This window comes from Chanodichthys erythropterus, chromosome 11 (assembly GCF_024489055.1).
Source record: "Chanodichthys erythropterus isolate Z2021 chromosome 11, ASM2448905v1, whole genome shotgun sequence".
Taxonomy (NCBI): Eukaryota; Metazoa; Chordata; class Actinopteri; order Cypriniformes; family Xenocyprididae; genus Chanodichthys; species Chanodichthys erythropterus.
Window position 1 is genome coordinate 54,266,103 of NC_090231.1, and position 17,215 is coordinate 54,283,317.

Consider the following 17,215-nt stretch of genomic DNA (forward strand, 5'->3'; position numbering starts at 1 on the left):
TGGAAGATCTAGGATATTTTTTTAATATAACTCAGATCCTGTTTGTCTGAAAGAAGACAGTTATATACACCTAGGATGGCTTGAGGGTGAGTAAATCATGGGATAATTTAGATTTTTGGGTGAACTATCCATTTAATGAACAACAACCCTAGCAAAAGTGTTTTCTGTCCTTACTAACACAATGAGGGATAAATCAAACCCATTTTCTATGGTAATTCAGTGCTTCCCACAGGTTTGAAATATACTTGCGGTGGTAGAAAAATCCTCCTATTACCCACGGCACCAAAATGGTCTACTACATGTGACAAACAAATAATGTGTGATTTTTAACAGTATTTTTATTTATCGAAATTAATTTTAATTACGTAGCATATTACATTTAATTACACACTAATATTATGCATTATTATGCATTGTAAATTATGCAAAATTACAGCATTTAAATGGTTCACCTTTTCATATGTTCTACTTGCTGTCATATAGTGTCTCTCTCAGTGAACGGGACACAGAATTTACTAGTAAAATTTATAAAATGGATAATATATGTGTCAAATAATGTTCTTAGTGTTTTCTTCCTGTTGGGGAGACTACAATAATTTACTATGAATTAAATGGAAATCAAATTAAATACAATTTATTGTGTAACCAAAATACCAATAATGCCCAAAAGAAAAAGAAAAAACTTAGCGTGTGACTTTTAATTATAAACAAGCCCGAAATACACCGGGACTCTTATTTTGAAATGTCTGTACTATTGCAGGCTGATCCTTCAGATTCTTACAATCATCAAAAACATTTTATATAGAGGCCATGAAGTAGAGTTTGTAATAATTCATCAACGAGTTCATCACATCGCTTTTCATTTATTGAGAATCACTTTGAAGCAGTCTGAGGCACTGTTGCGTGAGCTTGTAGAACGTGCAACAGCGCCGCCTTGTGACTTTGCAACATGCAGCGCCCGTGGGAATGCTAGCGGGAGTAAACAGTTCTGACGCACACATAACGAGCAGGTACGAATCGACTAGTTTATCGATTGCGGATGGTTTCCTTATTTTGCGCGGATATAAAAGTATAAGAGGATAAAAATAATAAAAGCAAAAATGTGTCTCCAAATATACTTGGGCGGCCGTTATTATACGTGGGCGGCCCGCCCAAGTAAAGTCTATGTGTGGGAAGCACTGTAATTGACAGAATGCTACAGATGGTGTCAGTAGAACTTAAGGTGTAATCAACCTGAAATATTCCTCTATTTGCTGGCGACACTGAAATTCAATTTTAGTACAATTCATCACAGACCTAGAAGCTCTCTTCAGTAAGCACCTGATGTTCTGCCTTAGACTCATTCTGTCTCCTTTTTTTTTTTTTGGCTCTATGGCTTTAATAATATAAACATTCATTATCCCCCCCCTCTAATCCCTACCTCTCCTATGTGATGAGAGCACCAGCTGGGCTCGCCAGCAGGGAGATGCTATGAATAACCCAAAGCCACTCACTGCACAGTATGGGAGACGACGAGGTCTGTAACGTGAGCCCAGAGCCATCCGGGCGTGGGATGTTGACTCGAAACACCAGTCTGGCACGGGTACTCTTCTTCTTAGATCCAGCCACCCCAATACGGGCCTCCACATCGGCATTCCTGAGCTTCAGGATCCCCACACAGTCTACACTGTAAAGACACCCGGCTGTCAGCTGGTCATCTTCAATATCAACCACAATTCCAACCACATTTGATCACTACAGCCTCTGGATTAGAAGGCTGGGAATTGTTCTTTTTAAATATTCAGTTCAAAGTTTAAAGTCTGATGCATGTCTACAAAGTTGACACGTTGTTACATACGCCAGAGTCATACTGCTGCTGGGATCCAGAGGCACTTCGATGACAGTGGTGCCTTCGATGTCCACTTCCTTACAGGCTGTTGTGTTCCGGCCTGTAACTCTGCAAGCCTGGTAGAACCCATGGGGCTTCACACGTCCAGCATCATTGCCCACAAAAATCTGCAGGACCACTGACTCCTTCACACCCTCAAGCTGCGAGGATCAAGAAACTTGTGGTTAAAGGGATAGTTCACCCAAAAATGAAAATTTGATGTTTATCTGCTTACCCCCAGTGCATCCAAGATGTAGGTGACTTTTTTTCTTCAGTCGAACGCAAATTATGATTTTTAACTGCAACCGCTGCCTATGGCTATGTCCAACTTCGTTCAGCTTCCTGTTAGTGAGGTCAAAAAACGCGTTGTGATGACGGAAGTGATGTCTCGCCCATATACTTCAATGAGCGCGAGACATCACTTCCGTTGTCAGAGCGCGATCCGACCTCACTAGCCGGAAGCTGAACGAAGTTGGACATAGTGATGTATTAGAGGTAAAAAATTATATAAATACTGTTCGGTTTCTCGCACAAACCGATCGTTTCGTGTCTTAGGACATCAATGTGTCGTCACGAGCCGCAGGGTTTAATTTGGATTTGTTTATGGAAGTTTTTTCGACTCTTATTGTTCAAGTTCCCAATCACTGCTATTATTTGACTGACAGACGGCAGCGGTTGCAGTTAAAAATCATAATTTGTGATCGACTGAAGAAAAAAAGTCCTCTACATCTTGGATGCCCTGGGGGTAAGCAGATAAACATCAAATTTTCATTTTTGGGTGAACTATCCCTTTAACAGAGCAACATGCATATATATCAAGAGTGAAAAGTGAGAACCATGACATAACCCTCATCTTAAAAGGTACATTCATTTTTTTCTCCTCATTTAAATGTTTTACATAAAGAAATTAAAGGATTAGTTCACTTTCAAATGGAAATTAGCCCAAGCTTTACTCACCCTCAAGCCATCCTAGGTGTATATGACTCCGAGCTTTATAATGGCAGTGAAGGAGTGAGCTGAAGAGTATGAGATGAAAAAAAAAAGTGCATCTATCCATCATAAACATATTCCATAAGGCTCTGGGGGGGTTAATAAAGGCCTTCTGAAGTGAAGTGATGCATTTGTGTAAAAAAACATCCATATTTAACAAGTTATGAAGTAAAATATCTAGCTTCCGCCAGACCGCCTTCTGTATTCAACTTGTGAAGAAAGTGTAAACTGGCATAGAGTCAGTTGAGATTTTTCCGTAAATTGAATATGGAAGGTGTAGGACGTAGCGTATGCTTTTTGAACTGCAAGAGTTTTACACTTTCTTTGTAAGTTGAATACGGGAGGCAGTCTGGCGGAAGCTAGATATTTTACTTCATAACTTATTAAATATGGATTTTTTTTTTTTTACACAAACACATCACTTCACTTCAGAAGGCCTTTGTTAACCCCCCCGGAGCCGTGTGGAGTATGTTTATGTGGATGGAGACACTTTCTTCAGCTCATACTCGTTGATCCAGCTCACTGCCATCATAAAGCTCGGATGTGTCAGGATATTTATTGAAATATCACCGATTGTGTTCATCAGAAAGAAGAAAGTCATATACACCTAGGATGGCTTGAGGGTGAGTAAAGCTTGGGCCAATTTTCATTTGAAAATGAACTAATCTTTAAATAATATGTTTTTTTAAATATGTATACTCATATGAGATGTGAAGACTCCAATCCAATGCTGTTACCGTTAACTAAAACTAATAAAAATGGTTTCCACAATGGTATCAAAAACTGAAAACTGTAGTATTTGTATGACGCTACATCCACACCATTAGGTGCCAGTATAAGTCCAAAGTGTGCCAAATAAACCAGTGCAACAAATGAAAAAAAAAAAAAAACTTCATAGTATTAATATAGTGTTTAAGTTCATTTGTCTCTAATGTGTGGTCAAGAAAACTAGTTAACAAAATAAACTATTTAAGCATTGGGAAGGTTTGATATACTTATAGTTTCAGGATTCGAAACAGAAAATGATTTCTTTTGTAGGGTGAAAAATGTTGCAACGTTCCCTAAAAAGATACCTACTCTAGGTAACAATAAGTCTGTGTTACCCACCTTGATAGTAGGGAAACCCTGCTGTGTTCGGTCTTTCACAGACCCACGGCTGCCTTCGGTCAGGTAACGCGCTCTATGCTGAGTCTCAGGCTGAACCACAATCTTCAGTTCTTTCCCTTCACTTTTCTGAGGATACTGACAAGACAGTATCCCACCTTTGAGACCAGATGCTTGTGGTCCATCAGAGCTATGAAACAAGGATCACTGGTGAACATCAGATCAAAGCTAACTGGGGTTTTAGTTCACCCAAAAATGAAAATACATTTACTCACTCTCATGTCATTCTATTTTAGTTGGATGTTCATCTAATGTTTTTTAAATGTTATTATTTATCAGTTTCAGGTGGTTCAGAGAACATTCAAGAGTAACATTCCCATAATGGCTGAATAATTATAAAATGTAACATTCCTTAATGTTATTTCTAACATTCACATAACCAGGGAAAAAAAAAACCTTTAAATGTAAAAAACTGGATGTTTTTAACAATAAGAGAGCATTCAGAAATCAAGTTGTCATAACCTAATTGGAACGTTAGCTAAGGTATGAACAAATGCTCTTCCAGTAACGTTAATTAAATGTTTGTTGAATGGTCTTTAACGATTGAATGGTCTTTATTAATGTTCTCAAAACATTTGCACAAAAACATTATTTATACATCATTTATTGAACACATTTTAGTTGGATGTTCGTCCAACGTTTTCTGGGCCTCATCAGTCAGAACTGACCAAAAAATTTTACATTTTGAATTCTGAATTATTTTTATTTTTATTTTTTTTGCTTCATCGGAATGGGATGACACTTGGTAACTTTTGTCGCATTAGCAATGTGAACACTCGTGAACATGATTTGGATACGTTAAAGGGTCGAAAAAGAAAAAGAAACACTTGGTTCCTTCGCGGTCAAAAATGACCGGCATAGGAAGTTTTTTTTTTTTTTTGATTCATCGGAATTTGACGACCCTTGTTGACTTTTGTTGCATTAGCTATGTGAACACACAAAGAAAATCATGGACATGATTTAAAGACATGTTAAAGGCCTTCATTTTAATCTGAAATATTGCATTTATTGAAAAATAATTTTTAAAAAATTAAAAAATATATATATATAAATTTTAATGGAAAAAAATAGCTCATAAAATTTTTTATAAATAATGCATAGTATCATAAAATCCCTTCAAAATTCTAAATAATAATCAAAAAATATTATTGAACAAAAATATATTACATTGATTTACCTGGGAAAAAATAAATGTCAAAGTTTTGGTCAGTTTGACTGTGAAGGTACCAAGTGTGGCCCTAAAATGAAGTGGCTCAGAGGATTAAATGTTACTTATTAGCAGTGTTTGGTAAGCTACTCTAAAAAAGTAATTAATTACTAGCTACTAATTAAAATTTCAACAGTGTGATTAGATTACTGTACTAATTACTCTCTCTATAAAGCATTTGCTTTACTTATTACTAATTACTTTCTGTGGGAAGTCCCATATCAACCTCGACCAGTTGAACAATAAAAAGATAGACATGAAACTGCTCTTTTAATTTCTTCAAATAAATAAATAATATAAAATTGCATTAAAAAAAAAACTTTTTCATAACTTAATGGGAACGTTAGCAAAAGTTCTTAAAATATATTTTTAGGCTTTTACCATCTTGGGTATATAACGACACAAGGGGAAGTAAATGATGCCATTTACCTAGATTAAATATTTTGGGTCCTTCACACCAATCTCCAACAAACAGCCACCAACATTTATAAGAATTCCATGAGGCCCAAAGTGTACCATGGCACTAAATGGCTTACCTTGCTTTGGAACAGGCCTTGCTGTCTGGGCCAAGTTGTGAGAGCACAAAGTGTGGACCTTTGGCACTATCTGCATCAAAGACATCCATGCTGGCCTCTTCAGCAGGGACCGGCTTTGATCCCGGCTTCTGTCGTGGGGTACACTTACGGGCCTTGCGGGGCACTTCAGTGTTGTCATTGTAGGAGCTGGAGCTCACAATGCTGAAGTTGGAGACAGAGTTTTCCATCCAGATGCTGTTACTCTGCTCGGAGTCATGAAGCAGCTCATCCTGGCAGGACATTTGGCTGTCATCGAACAGGTCCTCAGGTGGAGGCGAGATGTTGAGGACAGGCCGTTTGGAGGGTGTCATCTGGTGTTGCTGCTGGGTCTGCTGGCCACCTTTTTCTCTGCCGGAAAGCTTGTTTTCCTCGGCTTTCCTTCGACTGCTAACATCTCCTGGCGTGCTGCTGTCATGCACGGCCATCCGTTCTGAAGCTGAGGTGGAAGAGGTGGGAAAAGCACTGCGAGGACTTCCCGTGCTCATAGCAGAAGAGGCGGATGAGGCATCTGTAGTGTGCACAATTAGACAGTAAATAAAGGCATCGGTATCAACATGAGCCAACAGTCCCAGTCAAGTCAAGACATTTCTCATGATCGCTTTTAGTGTTTCTTTTCATTACAATTGTTCCTGTTTTTTATCTATCTATCCATCTATCTATCTGGCAAATGTCAAAAAGCAGTTGAAATGCTGTGGAAATAAATAAACGAACAACGGGAGCAAAATGATCATGCTGAATAACATCTGTGAAAAAAGAAAATCAAGCATTTCATGTAGAGTTACTGTAGAGCAGGCCATGACATCACTCTCCAAGACATTACGCACAGCCCGCTAGCCATAATATCCTCGTATGTCTTGGGTTTTATTTAAGCGTACATTGGAAATCTACAGTAAATCAGCTCTTGCGTATGACCCTCAAAAGAATTGGCATTTGTTTTAATATTTATTCCAGTCTATATGGGGGTCCAGATGGGTCACATGATGCAAGCAAATTTGGACAAATTGAGATGGGAGTGAGCATAGCCACAGAAACAAGATAAACCAGTGTCTGACCTATGAAGCAGAGAACTGCAGAGCATTTTGTATGCAGACACTCCCTGCTTCAGAGAGAAATTCCTGGAATGAAAATGAGACAACCAATGAGTAATAAATGCTGACCATTAAAATATAGTAAAATGAAGAGGCTTTGTTCAATTGTATTGGTTTGGTTTTGGTGCATCTAATGGCATTCTGTATTCATTTGCCTTGAAAATCCAACTACACACCTTCCACACCTCATCTGAACTAAGGATGAAGTGAAGCATTTGCTTTAAAAAACAGTATAAAGCCTGTCTGTGGCATAATCTATAAGACATATATGTGTTTGTTTTGCAGAAATAAACATGTATGTGGAAAAAAAAAGAGATTGAAAAATCATTTATGAAAGGGATAGTTAACCCCAAAAAATTTAAATTCTATGATCATTTACCCACATGGCATTCCAAACCTGTATGGCTTTAATATTCTCTCATCATTTCTCTCTCCATTGAAAGTCCATACCAAAAAGTCTACCAAAATTTTCAAGCAGTTCAGTCATTGTTAAAGTAATTCATATGGATTAAGAGGTTTAATCAAAGTCTTCTGAAGAGACATGATCACTTTATACCATTAACAGATTTAATCTTATTCACATTTTTTTATTCAAGCAAGCATGTTTGAGCTTTTGTTTGAGCTCTATGTGTCAATAAAAGCCCTTCGCAAAGACCCGCCCCCTTAGTTACTGTTGCTTTGTCCGACAAGCCATGGTCCTGTCATGTCACATAGAGTGAAAAATACATCGCGGAGCAAAGAGGACACTGACAACACGTCGACAGACAAGACAGAGCAGGTTACTTATCATATTAAACAAAGTCCCAGCTTTCAAACTGTGTACATTTTGAACAAATTCAAACAATAAAAAGCTTTTTGTAGCTCTTTAATGTGTCATGACAGATTGCTGTAGCTCAAGCGGCTCGTGAACCGATCGTCTCTTCCTACTAGTTCATTTATAGCATCAAATAAACATGAATGAAGGAATGCTGTTTCAAACACAGAAATACGTCATTAAGCACCATTTTTAAGTTCAAGTCCACCGAGGTTAATCTTCCAACTCCTGACTGCTTTGTCGGAAAAATGGCGGATTCGCCGTTATGATTGGTTAGATCGCTTGTCAATCAAACTCCCGGCAAAGGTTCAATTGAATCTGTCCATCATATAAAGCGATTGTGTCTCTTTAAAAAACTTTAATTAAACCGCTCAACTGATGTGGATTACTTTTATGATGTCTTTTTCGTGTACAAATTTTAGTTGAGTGGACTTTCAGTGCATATGCAAAAATGATGAGAGATTAATTTGTGTTCAGAAGATGAACGAAAAAGTCTTAGGGGTTTGGAACAACATGAGGGTAAGTCAATGACAGAACTTTCATTTTTGGGTGAACTAACCCTTTTACAGTGACAGTATTTCTTTACATTTATCATTTACAACATTTATCTGTTCTACTGCATGAAGATGAACCTGGATGAAATTAATTAAAGTGTTTTGAGGCCAGGCACCAAAAAGATCTGATGTACTGTGCAAAACCAGGATGGTTCATGAGGTGCATCATGAACGGTTCTAACCAGCAACTTTCAGAGGTGTTCAAAATCCCCCCCTATACCCTCATTCACTATTCCCTACATTAGTCCACTAATATAGTCCACTTAAAGGAGTGAATGTGAGTTTGTTTCAATCAAATAATAATGAAAGTTCATTGTACTTAATAGAAAAAAAGTTGTGTGAATTCAAAATTCCATTGTAGTAAGCTGAACTTAATATGATTGAGTGGAGTTGCAGCGGATTTCGAATTCACAGCATGCTTTGCGTCATGAGAGAATTCGTACACCGAGTGCGCCGAAGGGCTGCCGCTTTTGCATAGTTTATGCTTGCTGTTTAATAATCATTGGAAACTTAGCAAGCTCTAGAAGTAATGAAAAAGTTTATCTTGAACTCTATCGTGAAAACTATGTATAAACCTTAATTAAACAAATTTATAATCAATTAGCTGTAGCCACATTAGACCAGCAGTTTGGAAAATGGATGAATGGATGATTCAGCTGTGGGCGCCATCTTCTGTTCAGACGCGGGAATTCATTCGCCAATACAACTCTCACAATGCATTACGGGTATTCTCTATCCGTTGGGTGTCAATTGGTTGTATTCTCATTACTGCAGTACATTGTGGGATTCAATGAGTGTAATGTCCACTATGGTTTCGGACACCACTACAAATGGCTAAATAGTGCCCTATTTAAGGGTATAGGGCAGGGATGGACAACTCCGGTCCTGGAGGGCCAGTATCCAGCAGAGTTTAGCTCCAACCCTAATCAAACACACCTGAACCAGCTAATCAAGGTCTTTAGGATTAGTAGAAAGTTATAGGCAAGTGAGTTTTTATCAGGGATGGAGATAAACTCTGCAGGACACTGGCCCTCCAGGACCGGAGTTGTCCATCCCTGGTATAGGGGGTGATTTCAGACACAGCCCAGATCTTTAATCACCACACTGCCACAACTGACAGCTGCCTAATGAGACATCACACAAGCATAGAAATGCTGTTTTGTGTCTAGCATCTTCTGAATATAACTGATTTAAAGCAGGAATAGATTGGAATTTTAGGATTTATAGGAGTCGAAAAAACAATCACTAGGCGGCACGGTCCCAAAACAACTCAGAGATCCTCACAACATAGTGTCAATGATGCTTACCAAGTGTCATCCTGCTGCAGAAAATGGTTAAAAAGATTTTACAATAAAACTGATAAGGCGGTATAACTGACCAAGTAAAAACTGATATTGTTTTTTAAGTAGGTGGCGCTGTCTCCAAACTTCTCACATACTTTCAGAACATGGTGATAAAGACTGCTACACATTTTCAATAGGCCAAAACTTTGTTTGAATACAAGCCTATGAACCTATATGACATGAATGACGTAATTTGAATGAGACACTGAGCCCAGTGAATGACAATAACAATGGGGTGAGTTTGACGTCCCTCCTTATAAAGCAAACTCAAGTTCTGAAAGTTGCTAGCTCAGAGTGGGCTCTTTACAACAAGCTGCATTGTAATCCTTTCTATGAATCACCAGAACAGAAGATCGGCTCACAATTTGGATGAAAAAATGATTTGTGGGCTGTTTATAACTCTTAAAAGGTTCAGAAACAGCTTCTAACCACAATGGCTGTAGAAGAACATTACATAAAAACATCATTATTATGATGACAGTGTTGTTTACATTTGGAAGACTAGTCTAGGCTAATCAGGCCACATTCTAGTCCTCCCACAGTCCAGTCTTCCCATTCCAAATGCTCAAATATGTGGGAATAATGCCCTGTTGCAACAAGCAGCATTATACTAACCCTGTTTCACAACTTCCTAAGGAGAAAGGATCATGAAAAATTAAAATATTCAACACTGTTGCTTTAAGATTCAAATAGAAACGGTAAACAACATTGCTTAAAATTAAGACAAAATAAACAAAACTGAATTAAAAAATAAAATAAAAATCACAGTCAAACAAATGACAAAGATGTACAAAACAAAAACAATATGATTTTTCATAAACGTACAGTAGTTTTGTACATTTGTTCAGGTGAAAAAGAGGTGATTATGAAACAGCAAAGATTGGCATGTTTTAAGACAGCAATCATCAAACTGAAAGAATTAAAATACATTAATATTATCAATTTAAAGGTAGGGTTAGGCAATGTTTTTTCATAAACACTTATACTGGTTGAAACTCTCTTCACATCCTGATAGTAATCAATAAAAGAAGTAGTCTAAATGTACATCTTCTGTGAAGGTATCAGGACCAAAAAAACATTCTACTTATTATTGTAATGTTACATGCTGTTGTTACATGTACTGTGTCCTGTGACCTAGTTTTTCCCCAGTCTGTCTGATTAGTTCATTTGATCCACCTGTGTCTCGTTCATTATCCCATCACGTTTAGTTCCTTTGTTTAGTCTCTTGTATTTATATCCTGTGTTTGCCCTTACTCTTCGTCTGTTCTCGTTTGTATCAACACGTGTGTATGCTGTCTCTCTCTGTTTGGAATTAAAGTATTGTTATATTCGTCATCTTCATCGTCGTTGTGCTTGTCCCTACAACCACACGTAACAGCTGTGAGACATGAGATAATTTATCGCCATCTTTCGTGACGCTTCGCAGACTCTGCTCTGGTTGTGCGCATTCATGTGTTTTGGAGGAGGCGTGGCTTCGGAGACGCTCTGAGGGGAGGGTGGGATCTTATGCTTTCAAAGCTAGCTTGCTATTGCCAGCCTCTCTGAAATTGCCTACCCTACCTTTAACTGGTACTGTCAGAAGACTGAATTACGCTAGATAATGACACTAACTTTGTAACATTGACACTTTTATTGAACTGAATTGAATCAACATTGAACTGACCTGAACTAAATAATGACAATATAGTCTTCTGTACAGCTGCTTATAGCTGATAATCGAACTCGTTTTATAACATTAAAACACTGACACAGTCATTTAAAGACACAATACGTATTTTTTCCCCGCTAGGGGTCGCTAACTCTTCAAAACAATAACAAAGGCGCAGATTGATGATGCAGTGAATGCGCGTGGAATCCTTGTCATCATGCCGATGGAACTAATAATGTTTATGGGGAAATAATGTTTATGCATGAGTGAATGCATTCATGTTTTTAACATGACTGTGGTATGAAGCAGGGCGTGGCCGAGAATCATGGGTGCGATTGCTAATAAGAGACGGATATCAGTGCCACACGTTGTATTTCCGATAGAAAGGAATGAGGACATTTCATTCTACTGAACTACTCTCAAATCTGAAATACTTCTCATACAGGTCAGTTTATTTGACGAATTAAAATTGTGACGTAAAGCAGCACTGTTTCACTTGGTCTAATGTTACACTATCATGCTAAACTGCATTTGAGTGTGTTGAAAGTTGTAATGTGTATTAGTTTGTTGGCTGTATGAGACTAACAGCTAAATCAATATTAAAATATCATACTGATGATATTCTAACTTTTCATCGTGTTGAGCTATATAACATTGATTCGTCTTATGTACATTTGCTTACCTGTCTAATAACGTGCAAGAGCGGCGTCTCTGTTAAGTCAAAGTCTGTCGCAAAGCTCTGAAACGCCACGCCGATATTGATCCTCGTTTTATTTCTCCTTTTGTTCCAAAGTTTGCTTGCCATGGTCCATAATGTTCGAACGAAACAACAACAGCATGCCGCTAGACGTTACGCAGCTGTCCGCGTCTGTTGCCATGTTTACTATGCAGTACAAGGGGAAACCAGGGATAATGCAGATATTACGTCATTGACAGGCGACAGGACAAGGGAGGGACGGGCACTATTAAAAATTGCGAATTTCTCTGAATTTACAAATTCTTGGAAACATTTAGGATAATGTAAGTACACAGCTGAATGAAATATATAACACTGTGTAAGTGTTTTTTTGGATATTTTAATATAAAAATCATACATATTGTGCCTTTAACTGCATTGAAACAACACTGAACTGAATTGAACTAGTTTCATAACGTATGTTTTTTTTTCTTTCTTGCTTGCTTTCAAGCTTCACATGAACTATTTGTATCATGTGAAGCTCTGTATAAATAAATGTGACATGTCTTCCCATCCTTTAACCATCCTCACCATTCAACCACAGTGGATCGTATCCAAATCATAATGGTAGAGGAAGCATCCAGATTTTTTAATTTTCTACACTATATAGCTGGTTTAAATTAAAGACTTGTATAGACAGAATGAATTCAGATAGCAAAAACAACAACAACAACAACGATTCAACTGCATCCATAACAAGACCATCATTTTTGGTTAACAACCAGAGACCAATATAATACCCTCAAATAAAAGAGAGAATGATTTGCATCCACTTTGAGCATTCATCCCAACACATGAAACTGAAAAGCTTTATTTATGCCTTCTTTTCTATTTATGCCTTATTTATATGTATATATTTCATTATTTATGAGGTTTGTTGTCATGCCTCACAACAAAACAGTTTAAATTAATTATTTTAACAGTCTTCTTCACAGAAGGATTGCTCAAACTGGTGCATAAAAGTGGCATGATTAACATGAGGACACCTGCATGCACAGGAAGTGTGGTCACCTATGCCATGCATAATTAAATCAGGAAGAAATCTTTCCATGTGGGAAATACTGTCCAACATGAACAGGTGACATAGATCCATCCACCTCAGAAGAACATCTCAGACTCCACCTAGCATGACTGGAGAGCAGGTTGTATGGTGGGAGAAACGATTTGCCAGTTTGACATCTGATACTGTGACATTTGAGTCATCTATTGTTAATGAAATTAATTGAAACCCTGTTCTGGCGGAGCACAACAAAGGCAGAGTTTTGAGCATTATGTTGCAACCTTTTGGCAAGCTTGCAACAATACAGACAAGTCCGTGACACTGAAACACACAGCGTCTGTCTCTTCTTGCTCTTTGAGGCTGAAAGTGGCTGCAAATCATTTTTTTCAATGCACAGTTTGGCTTGAGAGTGGAATATCAAATCGGATAGGAATCTGGGAAAATTAATATGGAAAAATGCAGGTTAGACCAACTCAACAGATTCAAATTCAAATGATTCACATTTATTACAAGACCCCCTCTGATTCGTTAGTCTGGCCTCCATGTTAATGACCGCACCGTACTCTTTACTCGGCAAATGGCCAACTAAACACAGCAACCTGAGTGTGTTGTGTTATACTGAGCCCTCAGAGCTTTCACTATTGATAGAAACTGTAACATAAACCGACGGGAGCCCTGAAGGGCCAAACTAAAACGTAATCTGAATTCACCAATGGAGGACACACATTCCTACAGGGGAGCAGTGAGAATATTACACTATTGATTTAGGCAGCAGAAATCTTGTGACTGACTGACGAGAAATAAACATTTAAATTCAATTAGACTGAATGGGGGATAAAAAAAAAAAAAGTAAACAGTCACAGAATCATGAATGTATGATTTGGGTCAAGTTAATCATCCTGAACCAGCATATGTCAGTATGTACATTCTAATACAAAAGTATGTTATTGTCTTGCAATAAAACTTTAAAGAGTCTCAAAATATCAATTTTGATAAACAGACAATCATCAAGAATGTTTTGTAAAAGGGTTAGTTCACTCAAAAATGAAATTTCTGTCATTAATTTCTCACACTCGTTCCAAACCCGTAAGACATTCTTTCATCTTCGGAACACAAATTAGGATATTTTTGATGAAATCCAACAGTTTTTTTTATCCTATAGAAGGCAACGTAATTTCTGTCATTCAAGGTCCAGAAAGGTATTAAAGACATTGTTAAAATAGTCAATTTGACCACAGTGGTCCAACCTTAATGTTATGAAGCGACGAGAATACTTTTTTGTGCACAAAAACAAAACAAAACAAAAATAATGACTTTATTCAACAATTTCTTCTCTACCCTGTCAGACTCGTATGCAGTAAACACAGTGCAGCGCTTCCGTGTTTATGTCTGAACGCCGGCTCATTATTGGCTGACTCCTGTGTCAGCATCACACGCATGTTTTGTTTTGTTCTTGCACACAAAAATTTTCTCGTCACTTCAAAACATTAAAGGGGACCTATTATGCCCCCATTTACAAGATGTAAAATAAGTCTCTGATGTCCCCAGAGTGTGTATGTGAAGTTTTAGCTCAAAATACCTCAGATAATTTTTTATAGCATGTTAAAATTGCTACTTTTTGAAGTTGAGCAAAAATGCGCCGTTTCAGTGTGTGCCCTTTAAATGCAAATGAGCTGCTGTGCTCTGCCTAAGAGGGCGGAGCTTCAAGAGCTCGTTCTCACCTGTCAGGATTCAATCAGGATGCACTATCAGGGCTCTCAAGTTTTGAACTGAGTTCAGAGTGAGATTTCAGCGGCGACGGGGGTTTGGGTGGGGACGGGGGTCTGATATGAAAAATGACACATTCTTACAAATAAAAAAATATTTATTTAATTCAGCATTTTTGTGTGTATGTGAGTGAGTGAGTGTGAGAGATAGATAATGGTAATATAATCATACACATTATATTGTTGTTTTTCCTCAACATTGTAATGTGAAACAATATAAACATGGTAACCATATTCCGACTCTAGTTTACCTTATATGTACGTTACGTTCGGCGCGCTCTGCTTTACTAGTGTTTTTTCCCGCTCGCTGCTTGAGCCTATAATGCTTTTGTTCTTTAGGCCTATATTTTTGTGTACACATATTGTTTAATGTTTTAAACTGAATGAAAACCTTAAGATAAAACACAAACTTGTTGTGTATATTACCTAATCATAAGTTTGTTCAGAAATGGTGACGACAACTTGAATAAAAAATAAAAATAAAAAACGTCTCTCATTTTCTCAAAATAATCGTAATTTAAAGCTGCTGTCCGCGATTTTTGGCCCTCTAGCGGTTAATAAACAGAACTGCACGCGTCTTGCGGATGAACATTCTAGCCGGAGCTACTTTTCTCCGTGTATGTCCGGTATGTCTATGGCGAGTCACGAAGTTACATACTCTGCGGCGAGTCCTACCAGTCCGGTCTGAAATAGTCAGAATATAAACACTTATTATAAGTGTACCGTAATGATTCAGGATAAGACAAAAACACGGTTTGGAAAATGGATTCATGTTGTATATTCTCATTATATATTTTTTGTACATTTTTAACACAAAAAAAAGTTGCGGACTGCAGCTTTAAATACACGAATATTCGTTTTTTTACTAGCCCAAATATTCTAATACAATATTTTGGAAAAATGCCCATCACTACTAGCCAGGCAAGTTCACGTAAAAGTACTCTGGACAAACTGTTAACTAACCTACCAGCTGCCTGGACACAAATATTCCCCAGCAATTTGATGAGATGACTTACTGTACTCATAGGATATGGTCCCACATCGATCACGATCAGTCTGTAGCCAGATGTGAATCAATGTGAGTGACAGATGTCCTCCTCTGTAGCTAACTACTTCAGCGAGCATCTGAATCAGTGCGCGAACCCGTGAATCACAGAATGTGTCGTTGGAATCAGAACATAAATATTTTTGTGGCGGGAATATCTAAATCTTACCCGGATACAGTAATTTTATTTTCTGATTGGCTGTTCGGTAGCTATATTTTTTTATTAGATTAACTGGTGCGTGGCAGGGCCTTCTGAACTCTTTGGAGAACTCGCTTGATTCCTATAATAGCGGCGCAACTTGTTGTGCATTATCCTGGAGATTTCTCTGCGTGAGAAATACAAGGTGTGGCGTGAGAGCGTGTGAACGGGTTGAAATGCGTGTGTCTCACGCCCAATGCGTGAGACTTGAGAGCCCTGCACTATAATGTCAGAAAATGCGAATATATGCTGCATGGAGATAGAACAGGTATAGTTTAGTTCAATTACGGTTATAACTTATTTTATCTTCTTGTATTTATCCACTATATTAGTACAAGCCAGTTTACCGATGAGATTTATAACCTTTATTGTACTTCACACAAAATATGAAGCGTCTGTTTTCACTCTAGAAGAGTTTAAAACATTAAAATATTATCCATAAACTCACTCTCTCTCTCTCTTTCTTGCATTATCATCAAGATATACAGTGAAGTACATAGAAACACTCGTTACAACTTACAGTAAACAAATATATAAAGACATTTAGGGTGGTGCTTAATAAACTGGTAAACTTTATATCCGTAAATCAACTCCGATGAACTGTAATAAAGTGCTCTCACCTTCATTACTGCCGTATCCAGTATCACTCTGGAGACTGTATGTTTTGTTTTGTCCCTTTGTATTGACATCTTTCACAAAGAAGTCCGGTGTGAAATGATTCGCGCAGACATAAACAAATTTCGGTAGAGTTGAGGGAGCATTTTCTTTGAAAACAAAATTAATCCACCTCGTCTTCACTGCTCAGATTTAGGTAGTAAATGAAGAGAGCTATGTGGATTAATCCATCCAGCTGCAGAACACCTAAAACACTTGGGAGACGTTCTCGTCAGTGCAGCAATTGCGGACTCGCTGTGAACTCGCTCAGGGCGGTTCTATGTTCAAACGGCAGTGTCTGTCAACATTCATGGGTGGGGCCTGTGGTTAATGTGACGTCACACTGCCATGGATCTGGAAACGGCTTGTTCTGAGACACTGTTTATGATTTATGGGGATTAAAAAAAAAGGAGTGGTTAGATTTTTATCACTATAGGGTGGTTGTGTACACACACTGCCAACACAAATTTATGTCCAAACATCATGCAAAAGTAAATTTTGCATAATAGGTTCCCATTTAAGGTTGAACCACTGCAGTCACATGGACTATTTTAACGATGTCTTT

The 17,215-nt window shown here is 37.9% G+C and overlaps 1 protein-coding gene across 3 annotated transcripts in view; it reads right to left on the bottom strand.

The window, feature by feature from the left end:
* Positions 1-17,215, bottom strand: part of nfat5b (nuclear factor of activated T cells 5b) — a 75,917-nt gene that overhangs the window by 10,700 nt on the left and 48,002 nt on the right. For 2 of the 3 annotated variants that reach the window (XM_067400061.1, XM_067400062.1), the window contains 4 exons: positions 5,765-6,311; positions 3,965-4,151; positions 1,838-2,028; positions 1,494-1,666 (listed from right to left, as the gene is read on the bottom strand). In XM_067400061.1, the coding sequence (XP_067256162.1) occupies positions 1,494-1,666; positions 1,838-2,028; positions 3,965-4,151; positions 5,765-6,311 (1,098 nt within the window). Of the gene's footprint in view, positions 1-1,493; positions 1,667-1,837; positions 2,029-3,964; positions 4,152-5,764; positions 6,312-6,855; positions 9,095-17,215 lie in introns of those variants that run through there. The other variant, XM_067400063.1, reaches the window with a different exon arrangement.